Genomic DNA, 19,811 nt, shown 5'->3' on the forward strand with positions numbered 1-19,811 from the left:
AGATCCGATCATTGGATCATGAAGAAATTAACGGTACTCCTAAATTCTTATATGAGAATTGAAGTCCGTTGTGTTTTTTGCTTAAAAATTACTTGTTTTAACTAAGTATGAAGAAATATATGTATTTTTTTTAATAAATTAACAGTATCTTTCAATTGGGCCACATACGAGAATTAGCATTTTTGTTTTGCAAGTTTCTCGTCTTTTTCACTTTGAAAGTACTATAAAACACGGCTAAATTTTCAACCCTTTTCTGAGAAGTCCTGTTTACTAGCTATCCCATATGAATCTATATTATTTGTTGCGAAGCCGACTTTCATACTCTTTCATCCTTATTTTTTGTTACAGCCGGAATACTATAAAGACGCACCACATTTCCGACCGGTGGGCGACGGACCAGAATACAGGCTGGAAATACCCAGTGCCAAGCTGGACTTCACTGGCACTTACTCGGTCATTGCGAGCAATTGTCATGGTGAGGCAAAGGCCGTAATATCATTGCAAATTTTCGCTAAAGGTAAGTACATACAAGCTCTCCTTTACTATCTATACAAACATACATACATACATATCTACGAAGTAAATTTCTAATTTTTAGCCATTAGCAATAAGTGGTTTTATTAAATGTTTGTTTTACGTTCGACAAGATTACTTAATGTGCGCGTTAACTAATCTAATTACTTAAACATTACTTTACGGACTACTTAAGTAGATTTTAACCAAGCGTGGAAAAACCACATCCTTCCAAAAATCCTCAGCTGCGCCAAGCAAGCTGGCTACAAATTCCATATCGGCTTGCACCCAGACGTAGTGTAGAGCACCGTTGGTATCGAAGGTGGGACTAAGCACACAATAAAGCGCTTTTGTCACATTCGCCATATACATTTGGATTTGTATTTGTGCCATGTATTTAGGCGCAATAGTTTCACGGCCTTCGAGGTACTTTTCGAATTCCTCATCGGTTTTTGGTGCTTTTATTTCGACGATGTGGTCATCGGTGATACCATCGGGCGATGCACATATGTATGGATAGCTTTCGTTCAGCAATAAACCGCATTCACTGTACGTTTTATTCTCTAGTTTTTTCAGTCTGCTTCAATATAAAGCGTTTATGCTGCTTTAATTGCTGCTTTTCCTCAGCATTGTACTCACGCTCCTTGCAGAACAATAGATCTATAATGTGTTCATCCTCTAGAGAATCCTTGCGCGATGCAACCCGATGTATGAGTGAACAGCGTAATCGCATGTATTGAGTTTCTAACCAAATGGGAGTCTTATAACTTGTTTTCGAAACTTCTGCAAGTCGTTCAAAGAGTCCCTCTTTAGCTTGATCTTCCATGTGTTGCACAAATGAACGAGAATCCTTCACACCATTATTGGATGCATCCAACATTATGTGATGTATGAAAAGTGGCTCGAACTCGTCCAATACAGATCTACAGTGGCGGTACAGCGCTGAATCTCTTAAACCTAAATTCTCCATTTCATCAAGTACAGTATCGAAGAACGCTTGCCCTTCTGGCTCACTAACAGCAGCTGCCTCTAGATCGGCTTCCAAACGTAGTTCATCACAGGCGAATATGTCGCGAATACGTAGCGCCTCAACACGTTCCTCTTCAGCTAGCGCTTCTATTTCACTACCCCAATAGTCTCGTATGGCCGGCGCATCGGTATCTGTACTTTTACGATGTAGCCAGAAGATGAATGCGAGTATATGTGGACAAGATTCTACATAAAGTTGGAACAATGACATCAGTACAAGTAACATTCTTGGAATCTCAGTGTTAACATACCCTTTTTGGTGCACTGATCACATTTCGTCTCTGATATCTCGTCCTTTTTCTCATCCACCTTCAGATCTACATTTATGTGTGCCTCATGGTTACCGCCAGAAGCTGCGGGAAATACCACCGCGCGCAAATCGAAAACATCACCAGCTCTTCTGACTTGTACAAAATCTACGCGTAAATCCACATTATTGCTATTACTAGAATATGTTTAAGATATATTAATGTAGTATATTTTATGGAATTAGCTCAATTGTGATAAAAGTACCTGCTAGCAGGCTGCTGCTTCTTCCCGCCACCGCCGCTGGTGGCAATCTTTGTGACGAAACCGAAAATCGTCTCGCTGCGCACCATCGGGATATTATTAATGTCCGCTTTGCGATACCCCGGCTCCAAATCCATATGCATCACAATCATTTTGTGCCAAATAATTATTGGCAGCGGCGGTAGCTATTAAAATTGTTGAAAATTCTGTGCGGACAATGGAAATGATAAAATAGAAGCTAAAATTAGATAAATGCTTGCAATGCTGCCAGATGTTGGCGGAAATGGGTGTGTGCAAAAAGTTGTTGTAGGACCGTATGGATACCAGGCTATTGAGTTTTCTTTTTGATTTGTAATTAAAATTTTTTCTTGAAATTAACAACACAGCTTGAATGTGCATTTATTCAGCTGGCAAATTATAATTCATTTTTTTGTTTGAATGTAGGCTTTTGTATAGATATTTTTGTTTAGTTGCAAGTTAGTTGTAAAATTGTTGCTTGTGTTAGCTGATTGAAACAGCGTGGCAGTATTATGCACAATTCACGCGAGATGGCGCTCGTGATGATAGAAAACAAATTGTTGCGCCTAACTGTATGCTATGATAATTGCAATTTAAGTGGCCGTATTGTCATTTCCTTCTTCCGACGACGGTTGTGTGTTTGTTTCATTTCCCGCATGAAGTGTTCATTAATTTGTTAATTTATTTAAATTTTGTTATAAAAATTAATTATCCACGGCATTGTTCTAATGAAATTAAACATTTATTTACCAGTTTAATGAATTAATAGATTTGTTCGTTTTGAAGAGTGAATTTATGTGTATTAGTTTATTTGATATATGCTCCTTAACTGAGAGCATTTGGACCTCGCTGATGCCACATCAAAAGGCATCTCACAGCTGTTCGGAGCGCTGTATAATGGCATGTATGTACATATTTATGCACGTTTTGCCTTGTCCCAATTGCCGCCGAGCGATTTGAATACTGTGCTGCGGCTCTGTACTTTGTTGACGATTGCGGCTGTGTGGCGGACAAGGAAAACTTGCTATGAAAGGAAACCACAAAAACGTTCGGTTTTTTTCAAGGCTGGAATCGTAGTGTTATCGGTCTGTATGCCCAAGCTTCAGCTTGATCTCCTTCGTTCTTGCGGTAAGAAATGGACTCGGTTCACTGCTAAGGGAAAAGTGTTAGGTTCGGTGCAGTAAAGAAGCTGAAAAGGTCTGAGAAATAATCATCATTATGAAATATGATTACCCGACGCCAAAATCGAATAGTTATTGGCGTATGAGATCAAGGAAAGGCTCTCATGTAGAATAGTAATTTCGATTTATGAAAAGTTTTAGTAGAGTCAGGACACCACAACAATGCTGATGTACTTCTAAGCGTGTAAATGGCGGTAGTATCAAGTCCTCTCAACTATGTTCACAACTGGGGGAGAGAAAGACATCGGGCGATGTGACTCCCTAGGTTCCCAGGTTTCCCGAGTTTCAGTAGTTGCACACCACCCTAGCTACTTTCTGCTTTTCAGTTATTACCAGAATGATGAGCGACAGTTTAATGATTTGGAAAATCCAGCCGTTGATTTCAACTAAAGCCTTCATACTCCAGCCGAACCCTCGAAGAAGGTAAGGCTATGGCTGCCGTTGGGTATGGCTATGTATATAGTTTAGAAGAGAGACACATTTAGGCTCAATGCACCCAATGTGTTTCCATTTGCCATGCTATCGAATACAATTTGTCCCACTTCCAACTTTTAGACCCCTTTTAAAGCCATCTATGTGTATGGTTATAGAGCTTTCTTGTTGCCCCATACTCGATTATCTTCTCATTCGTTCCAGATTGGGACCAGGAGTTATGTAGTCTGCGGGCCTAAAAACGTCGGAGTAGTTGGCTATTATTCGTTAAAGAGCTTCCGGCTATTTTTTAAGAAGTCTTCTATCTTTAAATGGCTCTGTAGGACTGGCATTCTGAATGGATTATTATTGCGCAGTGCCCCGTCAAAACTCCCCTTTTAACCAGTGTTATCGCTTTGCATAGTGGAAGCGCTTTCCATATAACCTCACTGAGTCCACTGAGGGTCTATATATTCCCGAACAGTCTTGAATTGGCGGCCAAAGATACCGCTATATTTCTACGCACATGAGAAGGATGACCTTGGTGTGCATGATTTTGAAATAGTCAGAGGCGATGAAGATGTAAGTCAGGCATTTAGAGGCCCAGCTCGAAAGCGACATCAACAAGTCTATGACCCTGATAGCTGAGTGGTTATAATGTTAACTTAAACTCCCGAAATAAACCGAGCATCCAAATCGACCTCGCCCATTTTATAGCTTGCTATGTGACCAAACTGTCGCAGCGGATGGGGTAGGGCAACTTCTCAGATAAGATTGAATTTATACACCCTTTCACCACTACTTAGGTTTTGTTGTCTATTGGAGGCTCTGGAAAGAAGGAACTGTCATGTGGTTGCTTATGCGGATGACCTGCCGCTTATCTATTCCACTTAAAGTCTATTGTCATGTGGAAGCTATTCCGGAAGCCAAACATGAAAGAAAGCAGTGGCGGATCCAGCGGGGCGGCGGCGGGGGTTTGGGGGTTAAACTACGTGCCAGTCAGTGGGGGACCCACGGGGGGTGTTTTAATGTGGCACATGTGTATGTATAACACCCCCGTTGGTCCGCCAATGACTGACACGTAGTTTAACCCCCAAAACCCCCCCGTTGGATCCGCCACTAAAATGAAGGGTAAAGAAGGTTTCGCTAGATTTATATTGTTGTAGGGATACCATAGCCAAGCATTGGAGTCTCTGGAGAAAGGTGGTATACACGTTATTAAAAAATGTCTGAAAGTGTGATCCAACAGCCCATAATATAACATATGTAAAGAGCTTCTTAACTTTTTGGTTTTTTTCTTTTTATAATTCTCTTTCTTTAATTCTCAAATATTTTTCAGATATACTAAATAATTTATCAATGGAGAAGGGTTCTATACGTCACGGGTAAGCCCCTCCTATTGAATTCCAATCAAGTTTCTTCCAACAGATTACTTTAAACAATTTCAGCAACGTTGAAACCTTCCCGCGCTTCATTCGCCACCTCCGAGACTTGCGCTGCTGCGATGGCGACGCCATCACTTTGGAATGCCATGTTGAAGCATTCCCAGAACCGGTAATCATTTGGGAGAAAGATGGCCGCGTGCTGCCGAGCGGCAAAGACTTGACAATGTCCTACGATGGTATCAAAGCCACCCTTAGCATACCACGCATTTATCCAGAAGATGAGGGCGAATATACCTGCGTCGCTAAGAACAATCTCGGACGCACACTTTCCTCCGCCTGCATTATTGTCGACGTGCCCGAAGAAAAAGAGAACATGCTGAATCGTCAGCTATCACGTCCCAGTGGTTTGCTGTCAGCCAGCTCAACTCCACGTTCAACGCCACGTTCCACACCCAATCGTTGCTTCTCACCGCGTCGCCTCTCCTATCGTTCGTCACAAATCGATCTAAGCGACGGACGTATCGGCAGCTATCGACGCGCAATGCTGGATTCGCATTGCGTAGCTGCGCCGAAATTCCTTGCCATTCCCCACAGCCGTGTCGTCGAAGAGGGCGATAGCGTGCGCTTCCAATGCGCAATAGCTGGTCATCCCACACCCTGGTCCACCTGGGATAAAGAGGGTATCATCGTTACGCCTACTGCGCGAATAGCTGTGAAAGAGGTGGATGATTTGCGTTTTCTGGAAATTGATGAGGTCACATTCGATGATGCCGGCTTGTACCGCATTACTTTGGAGAATGATTACGGACGTATTGAGGCTACAGCACGCCTCGATGTGATTGGTCGTTCGCGTTACTCGCGTTCACCTTCCGCGCGCAGCGTACGCGCATCCTCATCACGACGCAATGCACACATACATCGACGCATTATGGGACCATCGACGGCGATCGGTGGCCGCATGGCCTTGGCTACCGGCTATCGTGGATCCTCTGTGCCATCCTGTAAGTTCTATAACAATGGTTATGAACTGGAGGAGGATGATGAGCGCGTGCAAATCGTAGTGAACGAACATGAAGCGCTGCTATGTATTGACAATGTGACCGAAGCCGATGAGGGCCTGTACACATGCATTTTGCAAGGTGAACACGAGCCACTGCTCTCCAGCACCTGGGTGCAGTTCCAGTCAACGGAGGATGAAGCATTGGCTGCGCGCCTAAGAGAGCCACGTATTTCCCGTTCACTTCCCACGCAATTGCAGGCATACGAACGCGATACTGTAGATTTATGCCTAGAATTAGAGTGCGCAGAGCCATATAGCTACACCTGGACGCGCAACGGTGAGTTGCTACCCGACGATGAGGACTTCAAGTGAGTACCCATTTAGTTTTCCGAGTATCATAGAGTCCTACTATGTATCTCCTCTCTCCAATGCAGTCAAATCGATCACGGCAATGGCATACTCTGTCTGCGCATAAACGACGCTTTCGATTTAGATTCCGGCGAGTATGCCTGCGAAGTGCGTACTGCTGCCGGTCTAACTTGCAGCACTGCTTGTCAGCTTAACATTATCGAAGCCGAAGAGGAGCGTTTGTCTGCCTTAGCGCAGCATGAATGTCAGCCGATTTTGCTGAAATCACCGCTGCCGCTACTGACGAATGTTGGTGCTGCTGAAGTGGCATTTTGCGCGCGCGTTTACCCACCCGAAGCCAATGTACAATGGTTTGTCGGTGGTCGCGAAATAGTAGAAGAGAATGAGGATGAAGCCAGCGAGCATGAGTCATTCGACGATGATGACGACGACGAGGACAACGACGGCGCAGTGATAAAGGTAAGTGATGGAGGAGAGGGAAGCTATTTTCGACAGATGAATTTTTGGAAGAAAATTCCGCACGCGATAGTGACTAATATTTAATTAGTAAATGTATTTTTAAATTTGAGCGGAGCAAAGTGTTCGTATGTACTTACATATGTGTGCAAGAGTAAGAATACGCAGACCCTTTAGGCAAATCCACAAGTACCAAATTCGGGCGCTTCTAGCGCATTAAGAATTAAGTTTTTAACTGTACAAGAAAAAGTAAACATATTATATACGTGTCTCCCTTTTTCAATTCAGTAGCCTTAACTTATATTGTATAGCCACTTTTCAAAGGCATAACGTTTTATATTTATTTCGTATCAATATTATATGTTCACTTTAAAAATAACCAAGAAATATGTCTCGTTTGTGAATCACAAAAATTTAGACCCAGCTTTTGTAAGACCCAAGATGTATGTTCAGTTTTTAAATGACTAAAAATGTATATCCAATTTTTGATGATCGAAATTACATTAGTCCAATTTTAGAAAGTCCAAAAATGTCCAATAATTATGTCCTAACATTTATGTCCAGTTTTTAGATGACAAAAATATTTGCCTAGTTTTCAAAGTAACCAAAACGTTATGTACGTATGTATGTATATCAAGTTTTTAAATGACGAAACATTTATCTCCACCAAAAATTTGTCTCGTTTTCAAATGAACAAAATTTAATGACCGGGTTTTAAATAACCAAGTTTTTTCAAAGTTTTAAATACCAAAAATTAATTTACATTTTTTAAATTGCCAAAAAATTTATGTCAACTTTTTGAAATAACCAACAAAAAAAGTCTATTTTTAAAAGGCCAAGAAATATATGCTGAGCTTTTAAGTGACTAAAAATGTATGCACCAGTCAAAAAAATACGAAAAAATGTATGTACACACATATGCCAAGTTTTTATCTCCAGAACAAAAATGTATCTCGTTTGAAAATGACTAAAAATGCATGCCCCGTTTTTAAATGAGCAGGTTTTGTCCGGTATTAAATATCAAAAATTATTGGTCAGTTTTTAAATTGCCAAAAATAGTAGTGCAATTCGAAAAGACCTAAGATTTATGTCCATATTTTAAATGGCCTAAAATTCCCAAAAATGTTCGCCCAATTTTTAAATGTCGACAAATTCATGTCCACGTTTTTAATGCATCAAAAATGTATGCCCAGCTTTTGAATGACTAAAAATTTAAGCCCAGTTTTTAAGAAGCAAATTATTATATCCAGTTATATAATGACTAAAAATTAATGTCCAGTTTTTCTTTAATGAGTAAACATTTATGTCCAGTTTTTATGTGAACATAAATTCATGCCCAGCTTTTAACGTATACAAAAATTATGTCCTGTATTATATAATATATATATGCCCAGTTTTTAAAAAACAAAAAATTTATGTCCAGCTATTACTTTCAACCGTTCAGATTACTTAACCGAAATGTGAAATCTGGAATGCATACTAAAATATCGCTATTAAATGCCTATAATTTCTTACCACATACATAAAGATGTATGTATGTATGTACATATCTTCTATAAGCAGACTTTTATACGCAAATTCATTAATCTAGGCCAAGGTTGCATCAGAGCTCAGAACCATATGTTGCCATGCAAATGACTGCCTGCTTTCTTTCTCGGCAAGCCTTTCAAATTTTGATTTCAACAAACATATCGCACATTGTTCGAAGCAAGTGCAGCTGTGAAACTCTTTGCAAGCAATTGACTACAAGTACATATGTACATACAGTAGTCACGACTGACCAATCAATGTATTGCTTAGAGAATGAACAAATGGGAAATCTCGTGTGCATGTACATACATAACTTCGCATGACCATGCAATTTTGACCCTCCAACAGTAGGTTTATTGCGAATATTTGCCGGATATTTTTGTATAATTTGTTTCTTCGAGAGTTTGATTTTGGTTTTTTGGAGAACATTTGCTAACACTGATACAATACATAGTTGAGGTAAATTTAGTGCAATGGGGCTCTGGAAAACTCCTTCTGAATCTGCTACTTTGTATGCAGGGAAATGGTTTTTATAACGCTGTGCAGCAATTTTAGGGCTTAGAGCGCCAACCAAATTATGTTCCAACGGTAGAGTCAATAATTGATTTAGGAGGATTCTTTTCCACCTCATCATGACTATTAATTACAAGGTTAAGTAAATTTAAAGAGTTCACACTGAATATCTAAATTTCGATGCATTTTTTATTTGATAAAAAGTTCGCACTTTGCCATTATATGTTTGGAAAACAATACCGTTTAAATCTCCTCCACGGAACCGTTTGCAGGACTGAGCTAATTTTTTATAATTTTTCACACAACCCGAGCAATAAATTGACAGTCAGTTTTACGGCGATCACTTGCCGATTCTATAAATACATTTTTTTTGCGATTAAATTTAACTGAAACAAATTACTTAGATCAAACCCAATCTTATCAATACTTTGAAAGTCCTTCCACATAAGCAACGCGCTTAGCGTTTGTCTTAAGGTCCCATCGATGTTGAAACTACTTCAGAATAAGTATCAAAATACCCATTCTGCTGGGAGTTAAGAGGTTGAAATATTCAAAGAAAAAAATTATCACTAAATTTTACTACAGATCTCTGAAAACCAGAATTATCCATATAAAAATGTTTGACCAGCAAGTTAAGACTTAACTCCACTGCAAAAATTGTGATAGGTTGAAATAAAATTTTCTTAGAGTTTGATTACAACACTTGGACGGTAACGTGAGCACAGTTTGGTTGAGACCCTAAAATAGTTCATCCACTGTGCGATTGGTGGTACACATGCACATTAGACCGCACCCTCTTACAAGCAAAGAAAAAAAGTTCGGAGTGTTTGAGGTCCATGAACTTTAGAGCCACAAACATCGATATAACATAATTCAAGGTCTTACTGTAAATGCCGAAGATATGACAAATAAATTAAAAAGGCGACCCCTATATTCGCTGAAACAAAAAATTTCGAAAGTTTCTTGCAAAAATACTTTAGAGTCATGGATGTAAGACGAACTTTTTTTCTGGTACAGTCTAATGTACATACATACATATATGCATGTATTTTAAAATGAATAATACATTTTTACAAAAAAATATTATTTTTATAAACGAGTATGTAATTGCTATCGATTGTTCACATGCGTGCGAAGGTGTTTTGTTTTTATTTTTGTATATTTTTTAATGTGTTGTGGTTACAGCTAACTGACCGCTTGTCAAAAAAAAAAAGCAAAACAACAACAAGACATACATACATTAGTCAGCTCTAAATATGTTAATGAATAAATAAAATAACAATAAAGATTGCGAAATAAAAACATTAAAAGAATTGACATTCATTGTGTCAGCGATGATGGCTAGCTGGTGGCAGCACAGCAGCAACAACAGCAAAAGCAACAAGTAGGGCAATAACGACAATGAAAGTGGAGTAGTGGTTAAAATATGAGGGCAGTTTGATAAATCAGTGTTACTTTTTTAATAAAAAGGATTTCGCCTTTTAATTTTTGGTATACCTTGCAAAAAAATGGAATTTCTCAAGGCCCTAGTTAGACACTTGTTTCAGTGATAACCTCTGGATTCAACCAAAATCTTTTGCCGCGGAACCATATCTTGAGATTAGAAATTAGCCAATAGCCGAAGGGGGCCCCCTATATGCTAGATAGGGCAGGAATCGTAGCCCAAATTGTAAAAAGTAAACAGAATTAATTTTTTTTTTTCATTTTCGCCGAAATTTCCAAAGCTTCGCTGTAAAGTACGAACTAAATTACGCAGTACCCCAGTAAGACATGGTTTTTTGGGCAGGAGCAGTGTTGGTTTTAAAGTTACTGCGTGAAAATTCAAAAAGTCACTGACTTATCAAGCAGTCCTCGAAAGTAAAAAAATGGCAAAAAAGCGCGAATCACAAAAATTTGTGCTTCGTTTCATTTTTTATTTTTTTAACTTCAAATCGTCACAACAATACGTCGCACAGTGGTATGAGGATGGCGAAAAATTCAAGCTTCGAAATTCATCCAAACATCCAAATAAGCGGTTGGTTATATTCTAGACATTACTACTAACACGTTTTAAGATTTTTTCTGAGAAAAGAGGCAATAATAGTATTTAAAGGGCACAGGGAGTGTTCTAAATATGAGTCGTATTTCTACGCAAGAATTCGGATAAACATTTCAAGGACTTAAAATTTGTAGTTGCATGATTGATTGGCGCTGAATTCGCCTTTGCTTTTAATGCCAAGGGTTGCACTTTGAGAGGTTTTCATCTTTTCTCTTAGTCCCTTCAGAGTTGAGAAAATTTATATGATTTCACAGATTTTCCATGGCTTTATGTAGAGTTTAAGTACCTTGCGGCGCCGTGCCGAGAAAGGTGACTGGTATAAGAATATTCTGTATACTCTAAGCTAATAGAAAAATAAATTTTAGCCACGTTCGCCTGCGTCCCTTTTATTAATTTTACATATACTGAATGCCCTTGTGTCTCTATATAAGCTTCGACAAAAAAAGTAATTGTCATCCGATTTTTTTGACATTTTCTATGCAGTACTTTTGTGTAGGAATAAGGCAGTATCCAAATGATATTTATACGTCGGCGAACTTCCATGCCCACTATGGGCAGATAATATCCAGTTCTAATAAAATTTGGTTTTTATGTTAATTTCTGTATGGTTGGTGGGCGATGTTGCTGGTCGACTCTGACCATCTTTCTGATGTATGTTTATATCGTTAAAACTAAAATTTAAACCGAATTTCATTAAAATCGGTTAACATTTACCATTTCCGCCCCTCTTGAAGTGGGTGTGGCAGTTTTAAAATCTATGCCATTTCTTATACATATCGTCGCCTGGGTAAAAGATTGTCGTATGTTGATTTCGGCAGGTTGTGGGAAATCGCGATTGAAGTTTAGAATGCAATTTCTCAAAAACGCGAAGATAGATATTCTCCAAAGTCTCTGAAAATGTTACTAGTTTACAAAATTCTTAAATTATTTAATTTTTAATGTTTAATGTTAATTAGCTTTGAGGTTATGAAGGATTTTCTTTAGTAAAATTTTGTCGTAAGCGTTATTTGTTCGCAATTTGGCAGCCACTTTGTATGAAACACGACAAAATGTGATACAAATTTCTACTAAATTAACGACACTTTTTAATCAATATCTTGGAAACTAAAGGAGATATCCAAAAGTGGGGGACGTCATTTTTAAGATATTGATTAGTTTAATATGGCTGCATCACTAACTAAATTTTTACTAAATTATAGAAAAATGTGTAGTCAATGTGAAAACTGATAACACCAATCGAAGACCTTATTTCAAAATATATAACTGCATCTAGAACTAAAAATCGTCAAAATTGCGCTTACGACAATCTTTTACCCAGGCGACGATATTTCTTTATCTCGAAGCGAAAATAGTACAAATAAAAAATTATAGCAACATCTTTTTTACTTACTTTTTGCCGAATTTTCTAAAGGCATCGTCCACTGTGCGTCGTTAGCCAAAACTGCGTAACACTCCCACAAAAGCAATAGCCAACATACTCGTATAATTCGAAAAATGAAAAATGTGAGATATACCCACTTAGGTGCAATTGACGCTGGAAGATTAACGCCAGCGTTGGTATGCGCGCCGCTCGACTATTCGACGCGCCGACAAGTGGTGGCACACAAAAGCGATCGGCAAACCGCGGCCTATAATATATTTTTTTATTAATGTACATTTGTACATACTTACTTACGTATGTACATATGTATGTGTTTATGAACATATGTAGATATGTATGAAATTGTATCCGCTACTTTGGGAACTCCGCTACCACAGCGCGTTGAATCACCAAACTAAATAGTCGGATCGTTCAGTTGCCGTAGAGCTTCGACGTCGTGAACTTCCAAAGCGCTAACAAATCAAATGTTTGTTTACAACGGAATTTGGCTTAAGAAATTAGTTTACCAAAATAAATATATATTTCCTTAAGAAAAGTGTATGAAGAACGATAACAACAAAATGTTACTCAAAAAGGTAGCTACAAAGTCGCTTATCTATCTATATAATAGAAAAGTTTGCCATTATTCGGTGGATTTCAATGAAAATGATAAATTATAGACAATAAATATAAACACACATATGTATGTATGTATGTATATGATAAGGTTCCAGTACAGAACGCGCCAGGCAGGAGAATAATTTTTTACTATCACTAATGTGAAACTCACCTTTATGTTCTCCTCGTACTCATAGTTACTTCTATTGAGAGCTAATTGCTAGACATGCTTGTTCATATCGACGACTTTGTTGTTGACACAAGTGACTTTGGGAAATGCGGGAGCCCATATTTTCTTAAAAGTTAACTTTTGTATCTCCAAACATTTAATTTTTTTTTTATAAGTGCACAGTATACGTTGGCGAGCTCTATGCTACCTGCTTTAGTGATTAACTCGTATATATTTGTTTTGTGCTAGACTGAATTAATCACGAATTAATTTAAGAGTGTGAAACATACATACATACGTGGTGGAAGAAATAATAGAAAATTTTTATTTTGGCCAGTTTTGGCTATATCACTTTTGTTCATCCGATGTTTAATATTTTTGTCTTAAAGTCTAGCGCATTATATAACACGCAAAAATTATAAAAAATCAACAAATTTTACCAAACTCAAAAAAAAATCAAACTTTTTGATCAGATTTTTTTTTGACGCAGTTTTATAGGGCATTCAATTTTAGTAGTTTAAAGTACAAATTTCAAGAAAATCTAGAAAATAGCGTTGATTTTCAAAAATTTGTTTGTTCACGCCGCTAGGTATTTTCTTTCATATAAAAAGAAACTTTGAGCATGGTCGAGCATAGGAACTTTTTATGGAAGAAAATGCACAACACCGTCAGCCAGAAAGATTATTAAAAATTAACGCGATTTTCTAGATTTTCTTGAAATTTGCACTTTGTACTAATAAAATTTGATGGACCACAAAACTGCATACCGAAAATTTTTCAAACAAAACTGAATAAAGTTTGAAATTTTTGGAGGATTTGGGTAAAATTTGTTGAATTTTTATAATTTTTGCGTGTTATATAATGCGCTAGACTTTAAGACAAAAATATTAAACATCGGTTAAACAAAAAATAAAGTTTATTGGACTATAAAACTGCAGAAAATTCAAAAAAAAATCTGACTAAAAAGTGTGAAAATTTTGGGAGAATTTGGTAAAGTTTGTTGAATTTTCGTAAGTTTTGTACAAAAATTAAAATATGAATTTATAAATATATTAAACATCGAATAAAAAACAGTAATATAGCCAAAACTGGTCAAGATAAAAAGGTCCTATTATTTCTTCCATCACTGTATGTATGTACAATATGGTGGTCCAAAAATGCGCGTGAAAAAGTTAAGTCCGAATTTTTATGCTCTCACCCCCTATACCGAAAAAAAATATATCCCTATTTTTCATTTTGAAATAGAAAGAAATATTTAGAGGTCGCTTAAAGCGCTCAAAGTGTCCCATGTATTTTATAAGGGATAAAAAACAACTGTTCGTAGAAATGGTATAGACATCTTTAAAATCAATATTTTTCGATCGGAAAACTCTGTTTTCTTCAGAAGATTCCCAGAAATAACATCCAATTGGTTATTTAACCATTTTTTTAATAGTAACTATATTTTATAGGTCCGCCAAAACCCCCAGAAAATGGCAGAAAATGCCAGAAAATGGAATGGGTGGAAAATAAAAAATCTTTAGCATGAAAAAATTGTTAAATAAATAACTGGGAATTGTTATTGGAAGTCTCCTGAAGAGAACCAGAGTTTTACGATCGAAAAATATTGATTTGCAAGTATTCCATTCCATTTCTACGAAGAGGTGTTTTTTCCATAAAAAATACATGGAAAACTTTGAGCGCTTTGAGCGACCTCTAAATACTTTTTCATTTCAAAATATAAAATATAGAATACTCCTAGGGGTCGAGAGCATTCAAATTTGCTCTTTATTTGTTTTGCACCACCCTAATGTACATGCATATGTGTGCTCTTAACAGGTGTTAGGGTCGAGGATAATCTCTTTCCACTTACGGCTCTACAGGTCGACGGGTGGAGCCAAGTGGTGTAGCAAAACTTAAAAAATTAAACAAACAAAAAAGTTTAGGGGGAGCCGCGATATACTTGACTAGAGTACGAAAATTGTCGCGCCCATAGGCCATAGAAAACCCACTGTGAAAACCGAATCTTTTTACTTTTTGCGGCAGCTTAAAAACATATTTACATGTGTATATAAGGACTTCTACTATGACTCGTTCAGTCTATAGGAGATTATAGAGAAGATCGCAGGCGGATGCAGGAGGTGAGTGCAAAAAAGTCATGTTAAGAGTTGATAGAAAATCTTGTTTAGCTCAGAGAGGGAAAAGTAAAAGTAGTAAATACAAAACTTGACAACATTTACTTACCCAAAGACATTCTAGAATCGGCGCGATATCAACTAGTTGCGTTTGGCTGCTAACCGTTCAATAGCAAGTCTTATTTTTTCAATTAAATTTTTTTCTACTGTTTTTCATTGTTTTGTTTTTCATAAAACAATTGACTTGGAAATAAATACATGTGCTTTACATTATACGGTTTAACAAACCCCCTGTCGTCTGACACTTATATCGAGGTTCATATTTCAATTTCCTAATTGCCTTAAATTGTGAACAGTTGCAGTTTAGAAATAAAGTTCTTTCAGGGCCATTTTTATTGATATCAATATTGTAGTAACTCCTTTATCGTGTACATCAAATTTAACTTTGTAAACAGGATTTAATCCTTTAAAAAATATTTTCAAACTAATACCTTTTTAAACCGTTTTCGTCTGATACTCGTGTTGTGATACATATTTAAATTAGCTAATTCCATTAATTCATGTTGAGTTGAATTTTTAAATCCGGTGGCAACCCTCCTACATATACTTTGGAAATAAATGTCTTCAAAGAAATTTAGATTGATATCGATATTGAAGTAATTTATTTAACCCATCGCATATAGTACAAAATAAATTTCATCGAAATCGGAAGAAATTTAACATTTCCGGCCACATTTGTGGGCCTATTTGTATAGACATAAAACCGAACACGTTCAGAAAAAACTGGAAGATATTCCAAAATGTGCCTATAAAAAAGACTCGATGATTCATTGGAATATTATCACGCGTCAATGCGCGGGATCAATGAATATTTCGTGAAAATGGCGTAGAGGAAAAGATAGGTCAAATGCAGATGATGTTATCTACATATTTAGTATGTATTTGTTTATTTTAAATATTTATATTTTGCGCTCAGGAGTAGTTCAAATTCTCTCCTGCTGTATGCATGTAGTGACGTATTTACTTTATTATTCCCTTGGTTAAATTTTTTATCAAGCAATTGAGAACAAAATTATTTCATGTTGAGAGTTACTGTACTCAATTTCTCCGCGGATCACTGCATGGAGCGCAAGTGTCTGAGAACATACTTCCAGTAATTGGCATTTTGCGATCGTATTGATGTTTCGTTGGCGCTCCAGACGCCCCAATTGGCCACCTGCCCGAAGCGTTGATTATTCTTATTATTTCATCGCTCGCTGTCGGCATTCTTGCCAAACTGAGACATGTAGCCGCAACCAAGTAGTCCACTAATGGAATTTAAGGCTGAGCGGGCGCAGTTAATTAGCACAGCTGCGACGGGCTGCTTTGCCAGTTCGGCGCTGATTGTCGTCGCGTAGTGTTGCCTTGCGGTTTTCCACAATTTACCGCTGCAATTTTCGCGCTTTCTTCTGTTTGACGTTTCATTCTCCTGGTTTTGTTATTTTTATAGCTGGTAGCGCGCAAGTAAATACAAATTTATTGTCTTTTAGTCGGATAATTGGCCGTTTGTGCAAATAAATGTAGATAAAAGTGTGTTTTGCATAAAATTTTATGAGTAGATAATTCCCGCGCTAGTGGTTTACTAGTGTACCAGCTCCTAGGTAATACATAATAATTAGACGTTTATTTTTATTTTTTTTTTGGCGCGCGTATGCTCTACAGTTGCTCCCTTTGTAAACGAAGTCGGAATACTTTTCATTATTCACTTTACATACACAATTAGTATTTGCATTTTTATCTGAGTGCGCGTCACTTGTTTGCTTTGCTTTCTCTTTTTCGGCGCTGTTTTTTTTATCATTTTCGGCTGCTGTTTCAATTGCGGCTTGGTTGGTACTCCAGCAGTCGCGTACGACGACGCATGTATCCAACGGGCCAGACGGCATACGCATACTCCGCATACAGAACGTCAAACAGCGACATTGCGGCGAGGTGCAATTGAGTGTGACACATCTTGGTAAGCCAAGTTCGACGCTACGCGCTTACACTAGCCTCATTGTGCTGCCAGGACGCGCGCCTACAGCTGAGCAGACTCCACGTCCACATACAAGTGACGACGCTGATAAGACAATCGAGGCGCTAATACAGCCCGAGCAGGTCGAGGTGCCTGCATGCATTTTGGAGGGACCACAGGATTGTACCGCTCTCATAGGTGGAAGCGTTAAGCTAAGCGTCAGCTACGAGGCTGTACCGCGCGCACAAGTCAGCTGGTTCAAAGGGGTGAGTACATGTATGAAATATATGTATGTATTTATGTAGTTGAAATATTTTTATTTATATATTTAATTTTTTTTTTAAATGCAAGTTGAGTGGGCTTCCAGCCCACTTCGACAACTGCATTCTCCTCTGGATTTGTTTTCGTTTTGCGTAATGGCACATGCATTGCTTTATTTTACCATAAATGTGCTTTAAATGTTTGCGGTATGCAGTTGCCGTTTGACGATTGGGCAGATGGTTGACGTTGGCGCACCTTTAAAGGTGAATCGCTGGGAAACTAGTACGCAAACTGCGTCATTGTAAATGGTAATAACACAAGGCGACTTCGTCATTAACGCCTTTATTGCTACATAAGGGCTTACAGTAGCTGGAGAGAGGAATGGATATGAGGCGCATTATTTATAATGGCAAATCATTTCGACGTTTATATTTAGAAATCGCAAGCAGAAATTATAAGTGCTCGTACATACAGTAGCGGGAAAATAAATATGGACGCAACATTTTAACAAGTTTTGGCTTTTTTTTTTGTTTATTTAATGTTTGATATTTTTTTTAGCTCACCATCTAACGAAAACCATGCAAGTCCAAATTTCACACTTTAGGCAAAAATTGTGAAAATTCGACAGTGATTCATGAAAATCTCGAAAGTTTTTAATCCGGGCTTAAAAAAAAATATTACGCAGTTTTGTAGCCCATGAAATTTTAGTGCAGCAAACTGCAATTTTGAAGTATCTGGGACTTAACTTTAATTTTAGTACTTTTTGCGGACAGTGTCACGCATTAATTTTCTTCCGTACGAGGTATTGTAAGTATGTTCGATTTTTTTTTATGGAGGAAACTAAACAACACCGTCACACAGATTTATTGAAAATTTCGCGTCCCTGTTTATTCGCCCGCCGCTGTATATGGCGCTAACAGAAATAGCAATAGTTACGATAATCGAATAGCTAAAATATAGAATTATTGCTACAACTCGTGAGCTCCCCTAATGTAATACTGAAATACGAAATTTTTAGTTCCACTATTTACCTATTCTATGATTCCCCAAACTCGATCTTGCGATTTCCATTAATTTTTGCTGCATGCCCTATTCTCTATTAACTTGTTATTGTAAAGCTTCGCAAAGAAATACTAATCGAATGCTTAAACTCCTCTTTTCAAAGTAATAAGCCCTGCAAAAAAAATCGACTAACCCTGAACCGGTGTGTCACTAGCGAATCCTGAATTGTATACTATTTTATTTAACACCACAGCCATTTCCCATTTTTGGCCGAGACCAAAAGACTTAGGCAATTCCCGCTCACCCTTTTTTTTTGTAAATTTCTTCCAGTTACTCATACCAACAGGTCCCTACATTGAGGGATATTTTCACCTTATCATGCCTAAGAGAGCGCAATCGTTGTACGAACATTTTTATGAGTTTGACGTTGCCCATGTCCCTGGTAGTAAACAGATCATACTAGAGCTGGGATGCTATCGATAGTTGAAAACATCGATAGTATCGATATTACTATCGTCATGAGAGGTATTAAATTGAAATGCTAAATTGCTTGAAAATTAAATAATTAATGAATTTTTAAAATTTATAAATTACTTTGTAAATTAAATACATTTTTTTAAATTTGAGTGCATTAAAAAGAATTTCTTATAATAATAAAATAAACTTAATAATTTATGCGTCTGAATTATATATACTTATGTATATACACACACTTGCATACACTTGAATAGCGACAGGCAAAATCTGAATTTATTTTTTACATGGAAAAATCAAATTCGGATTTTGTTTGTCCCTTTTGAAGTGCAAAGAAGAGAAATTGGCTATAATAATACATATAATAATACATACATTTCAAATACTAAAAAAACAAACAAAACAAAAGATATTCGTTTAAATTGACAACTCATACTTATAAAAGTTCAACTGAGATCAAATACGGAGGCGCATATCAAAATCGGGACAAAGGAAATTATTACAATTTTACCATATTATAAGAAAACGAATAAAGTACTTGTCAAAATAATAGCACCACAACATTTTTAACAGTTTTGACTATTTTTTTGTTTGTTTAGTGTTTACTAATTTTTTATAAAAGTTGTATTAAACATAAAAAACTACAAAATCATTAAAATTTCAAGCTTTTTAATTCGAATTTCTATACAAATTTTGTGTAAGCGGTTTTGTAGCTTATTAAATTTTACTAAATATAACTCAGTGTAAACTTATAGTTGCTAAAAATTCCAATAACTAAATTTTTTTTTTGCCGACTGTATTGTTAATTTTCTTGGATAACAAAATAATGTAATGTAATAATGTAATCGATAGTGGCGACAGTTTCCAAGT

The 19,811-nt window shown here is 37.1% G+C and overlaps 1 protein-coding gene and 1 pseudogene across 1 annotated transcript; one reads left to right on the top strand and one right to left on the bottom strand.

The window, feature by feature from the left end:
* Positions 1–274: 274 nt before the first annotated feature.
* Positions 275–17,950, top strand: LOC118752867 (muscle M-line assembly protein unc-89-like; the record flags this gene model as incomplete). Its single annotated transcript, XM_036487720.1, has 6 exons — positions 275–517; positions 5,002–5,047; positions 5,111–6,415; positions 6,482–6,875; positions 17,093–17,470; positions 17,680–17,950. Coding segments are annotated over 6 exons (2,396 nt in total), but the record flags the coding sequence as incomplete, so codon positions are not given.
* On the bottom strand, positions 585–2,319 carry LOC118752868 (annotated as a pseudogene).
* Positions 17,951–19,811: the final 1,861 nt, after the last annotated feature.

Source organism: Rhagoletis pomonella, unplaced genomic scaffold, assembly GCF_013731165.1.
Source record: "Rhagoletis pomonella isolate Grant_MI unplaced genomic scaffold, Rhpom_1.0 Rhpom_scaffold_01922, whole genome shotgun sequence".
NCBI lineage: Eukaryota > Metazoa > Arthropoda > Insecta > Diptera > Tephritidae > Rhagoletis > Rhagoletis pomonella.